The 11,851-nt window shown below is 32.5% G+C and overlaps 1 protein-coding gene across 24 annotated transcripts in view; it reads right to left on the bottom strand.

The window, feature by feature from the left end:
- Positions 1 to 2,595: 2,595 nt before the first annotated feature.
- LOC129787244 (collagen alpha chain CG42342) overlaps positions 2,596 to 11,851 on the bottom strand; it is a 74,117-nt gene continuing 64,861 nt past the window's right edge. For 16 of the 24 annotated variants that reach the window (XM_055822657.1, XM_055822655.1, XM_055822664.1 and 13 more), the window contains 5 exons: positions 5,394 to 5,420; positions 5,257 to 5,310; positions 5,039 to 5,132; positions 3,941 to 4,044; positions 2,596 to 3,558 (listed from right to left, as the gene is read on the bottom strand). In XM_055822657.1, coding sequence (XP_055678632.1) covers positions 3,409 to 3,558; positions 3,941 to 4,044; positions 5,039 to 5,132; positions 5,257 to 5,310; positions 5,394 to 5,420 — 429 coding nt within the window. In that variant the 3' untranslated portion in view covers positions 2,596 to 3,408. Of the gene's footprint in view, positions 3,559 to 3,940; positions 4,045 to 5,038; positions 5,133 to 5,256; positions 5,311 to 5,393; positions 5,421 to 6,249; positions 11,728 to 11,851 lie in introns of those variants that run through there. The other 8 variants (XM_055822674.1, XM_055822676.1, XM_055822671.1 and 5 more) reach the window with 2 other exon arrangements.

The raw sequence follows: 11,851 nt of genomic DNA, 5'->3' as shown, positions 1-11,851 counted from the left end.
GTTTATTTGTTAAGATTCGGTAGATTCGTCTATATTTTTGATGCACAAATATTACTTTTTAGGCAAAAAACTATAGCTTTTAAACATTTCGCGTATTATAGACGTACCTAAATATATTTGTTTGAAGTTTTTAAACTTGGTTTCAAATTTAGAACGATTTTTTAAAAATAAGGGAGTCTCAAATCGTCGTAAAATTCGATTCCCTAAGTTCGGGTTCAAATTGTGCTTAATAGCACATTTTATAAGTCACATATTTGCGTAGTAGAACTGCTTTTTTGGTCTGTAGGCCGTTCAGCTTTTTGTTGGTCAAGCATACTCATCATTTGTAGGAAAACTTCAAAGATATTCTGTGTTAGGTGGATTATATCAAAAAGTACACAGTTGCGAGGAAACTCCACAGATAAAAATACTCAACAGTTGGGTGAAAACTCCACAGATAAAGAACTCAATAGTTGCGAGAAAACTCCTCAGATAAAAATACTCAACAGTTGCGAGAAAACTCCACAGCAAAAAACTCAATAGTTGGGAAAGAGCTGTTGAGTTTTTTTTTACTGCGGAGTTTTCTTGCAACTATTGAGTTTTTTAACTATGGAGTTTTCAACCAACTATTGAGTTTTTATAAATATTGAGTTTTTTAACTATTGAGTTTTCACCCAACTATTGAGTATTTATAACTATTGAGTTTTTTAACTATTGAGTTTCTTAACTATTGAGTTTTTATAACTATTGAGTTTTTTAACTATGGAGTTTTCAACCAACTATTGAGTTTTTTAATTATTGAGTTTTTATAAATATTGAGTTTTTTAATTATTGAGTTTTTATAAATATTGAGTTTTTTAACTATTGAGTTTTTATAAATATTGAGTTTTTTAACTATTGAATTTTTTAACTAATGAGTTTTTATAACTATTGAGTTTTTTAACTATTGAGTTAACACAGAATATCTTTGAAGTTTTCCTACAAATGATGAGTATGCTTGACCAACAAAAAGCTGAACGGCCTACAGACCAAAAAAGCAGTTCTACTACGCAAATATGTGACTTATAAAATGTGCTATTAAGCACAATTTGAACCCGAACTTAGGGAATCGAATTTTACGACGATTTGAGACTCCCTTATTTTTAAAAAATCGTTCTAAATTTGAAACCAAGTTTAAAAACTTCAAACAAATATATTTAGGTACGTCTATAATACGCGAAATGTTTAAAAGCTATAGTTTTTTGCCTAAAAAGTAATATTTGTGCATCAAAAATATAGACGAATCTACCGAATCTTAACAAATAAACCGAATATTGGCGAATCAATCGAATCTAGGCGAATAATCTGAATCTTGGCGAATCATCCGAATTTTTAGCGAATAATCCGAAGATTTTCATTCAGATAAACACCCCTTGGGGCAGGGGCATGGAGAGCTAAAAATCGTAAAAGAAAAATCGTTTTGAAGAATTTTGAATTAATGAACGATTAGCTAATTTTTAAAGTTTTCACAACCCACACTGCGCCTTCGGATCACACACATACAGAAGGCCCCTTTTGCTGGCCGCATACTGTTCGCAAGTGGCAAATTTGTCGATGCTCAAAATTCTACCTACCCTCCGGAGTCCGCATATGTCTAGGGTAAATCCCTTTCGTACCCAGGTAGCCTTCTCTGTCCGCAAGTGTCGTAAAATCAGCCGAGTCCGCAAGTGCGTTTTCCGCAAGTGCCGAGGCACCCTTTAATCAGCGTTTGTTGAGTTAATTTTGAAATCAGACATAAGAATTTTCTTTCCTTCTCGTAAATTGCCGAATTGTCTAAAAATTGAATCTTTGCTCTTCTGGAAGTAATTTTTTATCACCAAAATAATTTTTAAAATTTTTAAACAATTTTAGCATTTATTTGTGTAGAGTTTCCATAATTATTTGACTTTTTTTCATATTCACAAAACTATGTAATAAATATAGGAGCTTTTTTCATACTTTAAATATTGATTTATCAAGCTGTTTAGGAGGGATTCTTATTATTAGATTTATTTTATTTAGGTACTTTTTTATTAAGAGGGATTAAGTAATTCAGAGAAGCAAAATTCAAAATCTAAAAACTTACACTTTTTTTCCCATACATACATATCATACACATACTTATGTATAAATATATGTATGTGTTCGCATACATATATACGTTGTGTATGTATATGTTCAGCATTATGTTTCATAATGTGGAAGAGTGGAAACGTTTCCATGAATACCTACCATAAACAAAATACTCATACACAAACGAAATTCCTTCACACAATGCTTTATAAGAGCTTTATTAACGGAAAACTTACTTTAAATGATCAAATTGAAAAAATGAAAGCTTCGGTAGATGTCTCTACAATCAACCATTTAAAGTTAAAAGTCGTTTTTTCGGTAAAAGCTTCATTTTCTTTGGGAAACAAACAATACGGAAAATCGAATATTTTACTCGGAAATGCGTCTAAAAACCAACGGAAGAGCACATAGATTTGGCTATATGGATCCGGAAGGAATCCAACAGCCGTACAATTTAAAGTGCAGAAGAAGAAGAAGAAGAGCACATAGAAAGCTAGAATATTTTCCAACAAAAATAAGACTCAATTTATCTTTTGACAAATTTTTTATTGTAGATTTTATATCCTAAAACCTAACTCAAAAGCTAAACCAACAATTGCATCAATTGTACACACTACACATCAAAAATAAAATAATTGAAATTCTCATGTTAATTTCCTGTATTTATAGGTAAAAATTCTTTCATTTAAATAAAATTGTAATATGATAAAAAAATAGTTTAAATTTCTTTTAAAAGGAAGAAAGCTTACACTGAAACAAAAGATATTAAAACTAAAATAGTAAATTAAAATAAAAAAAAACTGCAGTCTCACTTTACAAAACACTTTGTTCTCACTTTAACAAAATACAAAAAACAAAATCTTTAGTTTCTCATGAAATACAAAAAAATACTTCCTATTGAACTATGTACTCGATGGATCTGTGGGTGTGAATTAATTACTTAAAATTATGTTTATTTCTATGCATAGTAACTATATATAAAACAAGCAGAAATCTCATTTCTTGTGGCATTCAATAATCATCAATGGCGTTTCCCTGCAAGAAGAATTTTACATTGAATATTGTTGGGTGTGATTTGGCTGACTGACGCAGCTCTTTGGGGCTGGTGTGATGTGAAGGAGATGTACAAAAAAATTATGCCACATCCTGTTTTTGGAATTTGGGTTAATGGCTGTTTACTTGAGTGTTAAATTATCCCTGTTAAGTTTATCCTCGCTAATTCCGGCTACTCTACGTATTTTTTCATCTTCTTTCATTCCATTCTGCGCTTCCATTATTCGGTGAGAGAAAAAAGGTGAGAGAATTGTTAGCCTCTTTAGCAGTGTACTTTCCGGAAATTCAGTCCATTTGGTGTAAGTTCTCCTGGTAGTCATCGTACTCCTCCTCAGGTCCACCCGGGTCCTCTTCCTCTTCGTAATCCGCCTCAGGATCGGGTCCAGTGATGTCTGGGAGGTAGTCTTTGTGTGGTGGTGGTGGGACGTATGTCTCCTGATTGTGTTTATTTGCCAGTTAGTTTGTAAGTGTTTGTTTTTTTTCTAAAGCTCCCCACAAACTAGGGATCTAAGCTTAAAATCGTTTTCTATGTAAATGTAAAATAAACAAATCTTTTTTCTCTTCAATTTTGAGCTTAAATTCAGTCATGGCTTTTGAAAATTAAAGCCAAAACTTTAAGCATAAAATTGAGAGAGGAAAAGTCCAACGTGTTAAGCTTAAATCCCTAGTCTACATTGCCATGGGTTAGCGGCAGTAAAGAAGGTAATGTGTAGGGTGTAGGGTTAAGTGTAGACTGTGTAGGTACTACAATTTCCCTTCTTTCCTCTACATTAAGTTACTAAAGCGCCAGGACTTTTTTATTTAAAAAAAAATTTACCTTCGGTGGGCGCCATCCACATCCTGGCAGAGGTAGTCCATCTGTACCCAAGGGGCAAGGGGCATCTAGACCGGGAACTCCTTGATCACCTTTGTCCCCTCGATCTAATTGATAAACAATGGAATAGAATATTTAATTGATTTAAGGCAAGCCATCGTTTAAAGTATTTAACGTGAAAATTTAATTTTCAACATTCTTAGAGCTAGAATCAATCTTAAAATTTAATTTTTCCACGCTATGTAGGTATAGATTATTTTGGAATGAAATAGAGAAAATAGAAATATGTTAAGCTAACGTATACTTGTGAATATTTTTCCTTAATTCAAATATTTCCGATTGTCCTCAACCTCAAATGGTAAAAATAAAAACTTCTAATGCCAATTTTATGAACTCAATGTCAGCAAAATAAATTTCAAAGGAGATTTCTAATATTCTAAAAAAATATATAAAAATATCGAATATAAAAAAACTTTTCTTTCGGAAAAGAGAGCAGAAAATTACATATAAATTCTTGCAAAATTTTATATACAACCAGGCGTCTCCACTGCAATCTTTCTATTTCTTTTACTACTGAAAAATAAAAGACAACAACTATTTAGGGCATTTTAATTTAAATACGAGAGCCAAAAGTTAAATATTTAGAATTTTTCTTTATTCATTTCATTATTTTCTCTCCCTGAACTTCCTCAGCAATGCAATATAGACTTGAAGGCACAAGCAAAAACACCTTGTATGTGCTGGAGGGGATTGTTATTTAATTCATGTGAAAAAGTGGATTATTGTGAATAAAAACGAACATAACCCTTCGGGGGCAGCACAGGTAGCTCTGCCGCTTAATCCTATAATTTTTAATCCAATCGTCAGTTAATTAAGCTAAATCTCTCGTGTTCCTTCTTTCCACCGCCGTGGAGGTGTTTCAATATCGATTTCATTGAATTCTCTCAAATTCATTGATACAAAATGACTCGAGAAATACGACGGGAGGGGAGGGGGGTGTGGGTGGTCGTCATTAAAGGCAGCAAGTGAAAATGTGAGGGAGGATTTGTAAATTAAATTCAATCAGAATTTAATGAATGGCGGATAAGATTAGCAGCTCACCTCCTTTTCGGCCTCTCTTGCCTGATGGTCCGGGTTCCCCTTTAATGCCACGCTCCCCACGTGGTCCCTCGTGCCCCGGTATGCCGTCAGTTCCCTGTGGGGGTGCGGAATATGAAAAGTTGAGTTGCTTTGGGTTTGGGGTGGTTGGGGGGTGTCTTTGGAATTCATCTTGGGGAAGACAGACGATCAAATTAAAGGTGTTTAATTGATCAATTTACCGGTAATCCTGGATCGCCTCTCTCGCCTTTCGTTCCCGTCTCCCCCTGGGCGCCCTGTTTTTAACAAAAAGGCAGACATGGAGTCAATTTGTGTATGTGCTTGCCTCAAGCGATAATGTGAAATTCAATTCTCTCACCTTCATGCCATCGAGACCGGGAGGACCCTTTTCCCACCCAAAAAATTTTCATCGTGTGTGTGCGTTGAAAGGGCATGAAAAATGTTGTGTGTGTGTCACATCGAAAAAAGAATCCATCAGTGCAGGTGGTGCAGGAGAATTTTAATTTTTGAACCACAAGAAAAAAGGAAATACGGTGACAGGGAGGTGTTTGAAGAAGATGGAAGAGAACAAAAAAAATAAGAAAATCAAAAGAGAAACATAAAAAATGTTTAAAAGAATTTTACGAGGACTTTGAATGAACTTTCTGTTTATTCTGCTATGGTGCCTCAAGCCATTTGCGCCATACACATAGTTTACCCATGGGATGTGGGTTGGTGAGATGAGGTTGGGAATGTTAATTAACAAACAATAACAAAACATGCAAATTAAAAAGCTTTTGAGAGGGAAGAGCAAAAAAAAACGAAGATCATGGGGGCTATAATTGGGGCAATATGCTGCAAGCTTTTTTCTTTTCTTTTTTTTTTTCAAACAATTTCCACTATCTCTCGTTGCTTTTTTTTCTACCCAACACTACCCACCATCTGAATCATGCGAAATTTTACACAAGAAAATACTTGGACGAATTGCTGACCCGGAAACACCAAATGCGGATGAACTTTCGTAAAAGGCCCCAGTAGGGGTATGCATTCATGAAATGTTTACAAAAGCATATGGAATTTACAGAGCGCTCTAAAATGCAATTAAACCATTTGCATTTGAATATTCAGAATGCAATTTTCCTTGTTTAGCCGCTTTTACTAAGGGCAGAATGTTATATTAATCTACTTTTTGTTGCATATGATAAAGTTTTGCAAATTTATTTATTTTCCGCTTATTTTTAAACTTTATTTTTCAAAAGTTTGTCTGTTTTGAAAATGAATTGTGTATTGTTTTGTAATGAAATATCCTTAGAGGCTTTTCATGGGAAATGGGATTAAAAAGCTCTGAAGGAAGAGTTGAAAAGGATATGAATGGCACGGGGGTAGTATTCTGAATTTTCAATCTACTTTTTGACCTCAAGTTTTAGCTGAATAAAACATCCTACAAGCTTGAAAAATAATTTGAAAGAATCCCAGCATTAGTCTTAATCTTCACAAGAATATTTACTATCATCAGAGTGGTGGATTATTCAATAATTGACTTCAAAAGCTTTATCAAATTAATTTTTTTTTAAATAATCATTCAAGTCAACGTTTAAGGAAATTCTAAATTTTCCTTTAGCCAAGTTAGAAGCTATCAACTCCTCTACAACGTCTTGAAAGAACATCTAGATAAGAAATTGCTTACTTGTGGAATGTTATACGGTAAATCAAAATTTTCAAAGCTTTATCATTATCACTATCTTTTAATTCGCATCACTTCCTTCTCCGAGAAGAAGAAAAAACGCTATTCGTGGGCTCTATCATAATGCCCCCGCATGTTAAGTCTAAAAGAAGGAACGGGGGTGAGTTTAAATTGTTGCTTATTTATTCCCCTGTTTTGCATCTTACGGGGTAAAGGTTACTCCCGACGGAGTCCTCATTCAACTTCCACCTTTCACCGTGAATTTGATGGAAGGATGTTGTGCGAGTGTTTACGGGGTGAGTGAATAATTACAGGTAATACTCAAGCCAGGGCGGCATTTTGTATGGGGTCCTGGATAGGGACAGTGGGGGCGGCTTTTTGTATAAAAGGCAGAAACGGAAATTTCACACAGACGAAGGAAATGTAGGAGGAAGTGTGTGAAAGAGCGACGGCGGGGGTGGATGAAGGGAAGTAATGAATATTGAGAACACAGTGGAATTTAATAAGAAAGCGAGCTGAAATAAATTTACAATATCAAATCAATTAACCTCCCCCGTTTTTCCTTTGAATTTACCTAGCAAAATCGCCCTGTACATACCCATACCTCCCCCAACCACCATTTGGTATCTTCCGGAAGTTTTTCTTCTTTCCGCGGCACCAACCCCTGAGAGAAAGAGCTTCAGCAGTGCAAAAAGGTAGAAAGATGGGGCAAAGTCAAAGAGAGGTAGAAAATTAATGGAAGACGGAAATTACGAGTGGAAATGTGTTTAATAATTTAGTTAAATGCAAAAATATTGTCATAAATTGAAAGAGCAAACATTATTTTTCCCTTTATTTTCACCTTAATGACATGCATTTTGATTTATTTCTCATCTCTTTTCCTGCCATTTATCATTCTTTATACATTTTCACAATTCATCCTCCAATGGAAATCACTGAAGACGTGTGCATCCCCACCCCCCATTTCCTCTGCCACCCTTCGCTTATGTAAATAATTCTTATTTCTTACAATGCAAAATAGTTTCAACATTCTATTTTTCATCTTATTTCTTTTCACTAATATTTCCCATTTATTGTAATTGTTCTTTTATTTCGTCTCCCTTTTTTTTGTCTTTTATTCTCATTTTTTTTTGTTTGTTTAAATCGTCTTTAAGATTAGAGAGAGACTGATTAAAAATACAGCTAGAGGTTTAATTAAGAGTAAAATCTATAGGATAGGTTCACACACTAAGATAGGTATGAAAAGAGATTTTATTTTATTAAATAAATTTACGATAGTTTTGTAAAAAATATTAGTTTATTATGAGAAATATTTCGTTAGTCGTTGCTCCATAAATGCCGCATTTATTAATGGAATTTTTATAATAATAATGAGATGTAATTAGGTCATTGTAGCATTTATAATTGAAAATTATTTTATAAATTACACACACATACTTTACAGAGTAATGGGGTTAAATGGTATTACACAGTAGGTAATGTTCACGAAAATGGCATTTTGGTATCTCGTCCATTGTTTCATTTTAATCAAATTTAAATTTTCAAAATTATTGCACATTATTAATTTAGAGTTTGGTTTTAATTACATCATACCAATCGAAGCGTTATAAGAGGACATTATACCTAACTCATTTAAAATTAAAAAAAATGAGTTTGGTGTATTTTTATTCCTTTAAAAATTATTTATATAGATCTGGACAGTTTTATGGAGTTTTTTCCTCAATTTTCAAATGAATAAAAATTCTTAGAACTCTGAAAAATAAATAAAAAGTTTCTCAAAATTAGTCTTAATCTTAACAATCTCAATCAATTCAGTTCAATAGTAGGTAATAATTCAATGACTTTTATGTTTAAAAAAAATCATATTTATGCCTTTGTGAACGTACCTTTCCACAATGTTTCGTGAATACCGAAATTCCACACAGTTGCTAAACATATTAAAATTCCTCTTAATTATATTTGAAAGTTGCATTTCATTGCGTCACATTTGTGTGATAATTTAATTCATACAGTATTTATTAGTTTAAATAATGGCTATTCAGAAAATTGTGATTAATGTTAGATGAGGGATAGATAGAGGATAAAATGGAAAATTATTTTGCAGTTTACATTGTTTTGCACAAAATAGCACAATGCAAAAGTAAATGACATCGTTTATTTGAAAACTTTTGGACAAAATGTTGCATTTGGGGTTTGCACGTGGCACTTTGCAACTTTTCGGGATGTCCATGCATTTTATACCTATATATAACTGCACAAAAAGGCTCTTTTCACAATGTAAATCATTCTCTGTATTTTCTCGGGACTCTGTATTCATCCATGGTGTGAGCAAAAATATCTGATGCTTGGCATCCTAATAAATATTTCATTATGATACATATTTTTATTTTTTTTTCAATGATATTCCCATTTTTTTTTGTTGTATTTCGGTAGCAACAGATTAAAAAATGGGAATGTGATAGAGTGAGATTGAGAGTATGAGAACGAGAGAAAGAGAGAGAGAAGGTGGAAAAGTGTGAGAAAATGTATGGGGAAATGCCGTGGGAGGACAAACATTGGAAATGAAATATAAATATTTGATTAATTTCTGTCCACATATCTACACTTTGCTATGTATATCTATATATATTTTTTGATACACTATATACAATCATTATGAGTTTATTTTGCACTGCCATATCGCACACTAATTAAATCAATTTAATTTACCCTTTGAACATTATTATTAATAATTTGGCTTTTCTCGTTTTTTTTCCTCCAAAATATATAATACAATGTGGTGTACATATATAACTTTATTGATATCAATCTATGAATACGATATTATCATTCATCGTCACATAAAAACAAACTTGTTATTTTTCATCATCAACTTTCATTCCTTCCATGCATTTTTGTCTCACTAAAAATAAATTATTTTGTATTTTTTCTGTTACCTTCTACCCCGTGTATACGGGACAAAAAAGGGGGAAACAAGCAGGAGCACACCCTCTTCATAATTCCTGGAAATTATTGCATCAAAGGAAAAAAATATTTATGCTAATTAGTTGGGACGAGAATTTTTATTGGGAATTTTGTTGATATTTTTTCCCATTTTGAAATAATTAAGTGCATGTGCGTGCAAAAGAATTATAAATACAATTAAAAAAAACAAACCCCAAATAGATGGGGTTTCCTATTTAATAATAAAACTAATTGAAAATTCATGGCGCATTTGTGCAATTAATTCTAATGAATTTGATTTGTTCATAGCTCTCTATTTATGTTTTAATGTTTGTCGGACTTGTTGCCTGAAAATTCCCTCCATAAAACATTATCTATTTTGCGAAAATTTTAAATGATTTTAATTTATGTTGTCTGTAGTTCTGTAGTACATGATAGGGTGGATTTAGGCCAGCTTTTTCATGAGAATTTAATGTTTAAATTTTTAAATCAATAAAATTTTCCAAAAAAAGTGTAGAATTGCATAAAATTGAGTTTTTGAAGCACATAATTAGCGAAATTTTTTCCAATAAAATTCAACATAAATAATCATCATTTTTTTATGAGAAAATCAGAATAATTCACTCACACTTCATGAACTTCTGGCATTTCATTCACAGGATAAATCACGATTTTTTATCTTATCAACGATGTACTATATACAGATTTTTTGCATGTTGAACATGAGCTTGTTGAGCAAGTATTCAGATGTGTTAATTGAGATTTTTAATTACAATTTATACCACACATTGATGCAGTTTTATTTTTCACCAATATGTACCACATAGTTTTTTTTTCATCACGAATGCCCTTCGTTATTATGTTTGAATGAAGTTCTAAAAGAGGCACTCCACATTATGCATTTTTTACATATACATTTTTAACATAGTTCTGAAACGGTGTTCACTCCTTTTTTCTCTCCTTTTGGAGTCTTTTCTGGAAAAAAACTCCATTGCGTAGAATGTTAATTTGTATAAAAAATGCTTTAATTAATTTATGCAGTTCCAGACACTTACACCATGTAATGTTATATGTTGTATATTTTTTTTGTTAATTTAAAATCGTAATTTACTATCCAAAAATACTTTTTTTGTGTGTATGTTTTATTCCATAGAGATATGCTTTAATCAAGGGGATGGTTTAACCTCATTTTCAGTGAAGAAAAATCACTTTTTGTTGAACAAAATGTATGAGGAATTCTCGAATCTCGCTCAATCTCGACCGATTCCCGAGAAACACTTTAACTTTTTTTATATTAATAATGTTATTTCGATGATGAGAAGAGATCAATCGAAAGCTAATTAAATGTACTTTCGATTGCAAGTGGAATTGTGCAAGCTGATCACTTCTTTTGATCGGAAGAACCTGCTGCCTCACTAAAAGTACTGATTTCTCGGGGTTGGGCATCCCCCTGGCTTTAATTAATTAATTTTTCCCACAACTTTTTCATTCTCCTTTTTGTTTAAAATGTAAATTTTTGTTCTCTCTCTATACATTTGCAGATAAAATTTATTTGTCTCTCCCTTTTTTTCATGATAACATTGACATAATTCATCAATATAATTTATGTTACTTCCATTTCCCCGTAACTCGTTTCAAGAATAAATATACACACCAACAATTTCTCATGTTTTCTATTACGAATAAAATTACTTAATATTAATTTACTTTTGTCATTCTCTATCCTCATATTTCTTCATCTCATCTCACTATAATTAACGGACGAATATCTGGGAATTGCTGTTGGTTATCATGTACACTTTGTTATCCATCTCCTTCTACTTAACCATCATTTATAGTACAATCCTTTACAAAATGTTTCAATGTGTGTGTGCCTTTATACAGAATGCCTTAATCCTTTTGTATGTTATGTTTTAAATTAAACTTTAATGCGATTTACAATAATTTAAATGATACAATAGTTCTCCCTTCCGTCTTGGAGATTGGTATATTGACAATGTATATACCCGAGGCAGCTCCAACTTCGGTGTTAGATACTTAACAACGTCAGTATTTTAGTTACACTTTATTAGTCATAAGACCACACCTATAAGATTAGTTTGAGGGTTAATGAGCAATTTCTACACATTGTCTCTCATAAAGCTCAAGGTCCCAAAAAACGGGAGGGTTGTTTCATGTAATGAATGAGGCATTTTTGGGGGTAAACGGAA

This window comes from Lutzomyia longipalpis, chromosome 1 (assembly GCF_024334085.1).
Source record: "Lutzomyia longipalpis isolate SR_M1_2022 chromosome 1, ASM2433408v1".
Taxonomy (NCBI): domain Eukaryota; kingdom Metazoa; phylum Arthropoda; class Insecta; order Diptera; family Psychodidae; genus Lutzomyia; species Lutzomyia longipalpis.
This window is presented reverse-complemented; position numbering and strand designations above follow the sequence as displayed.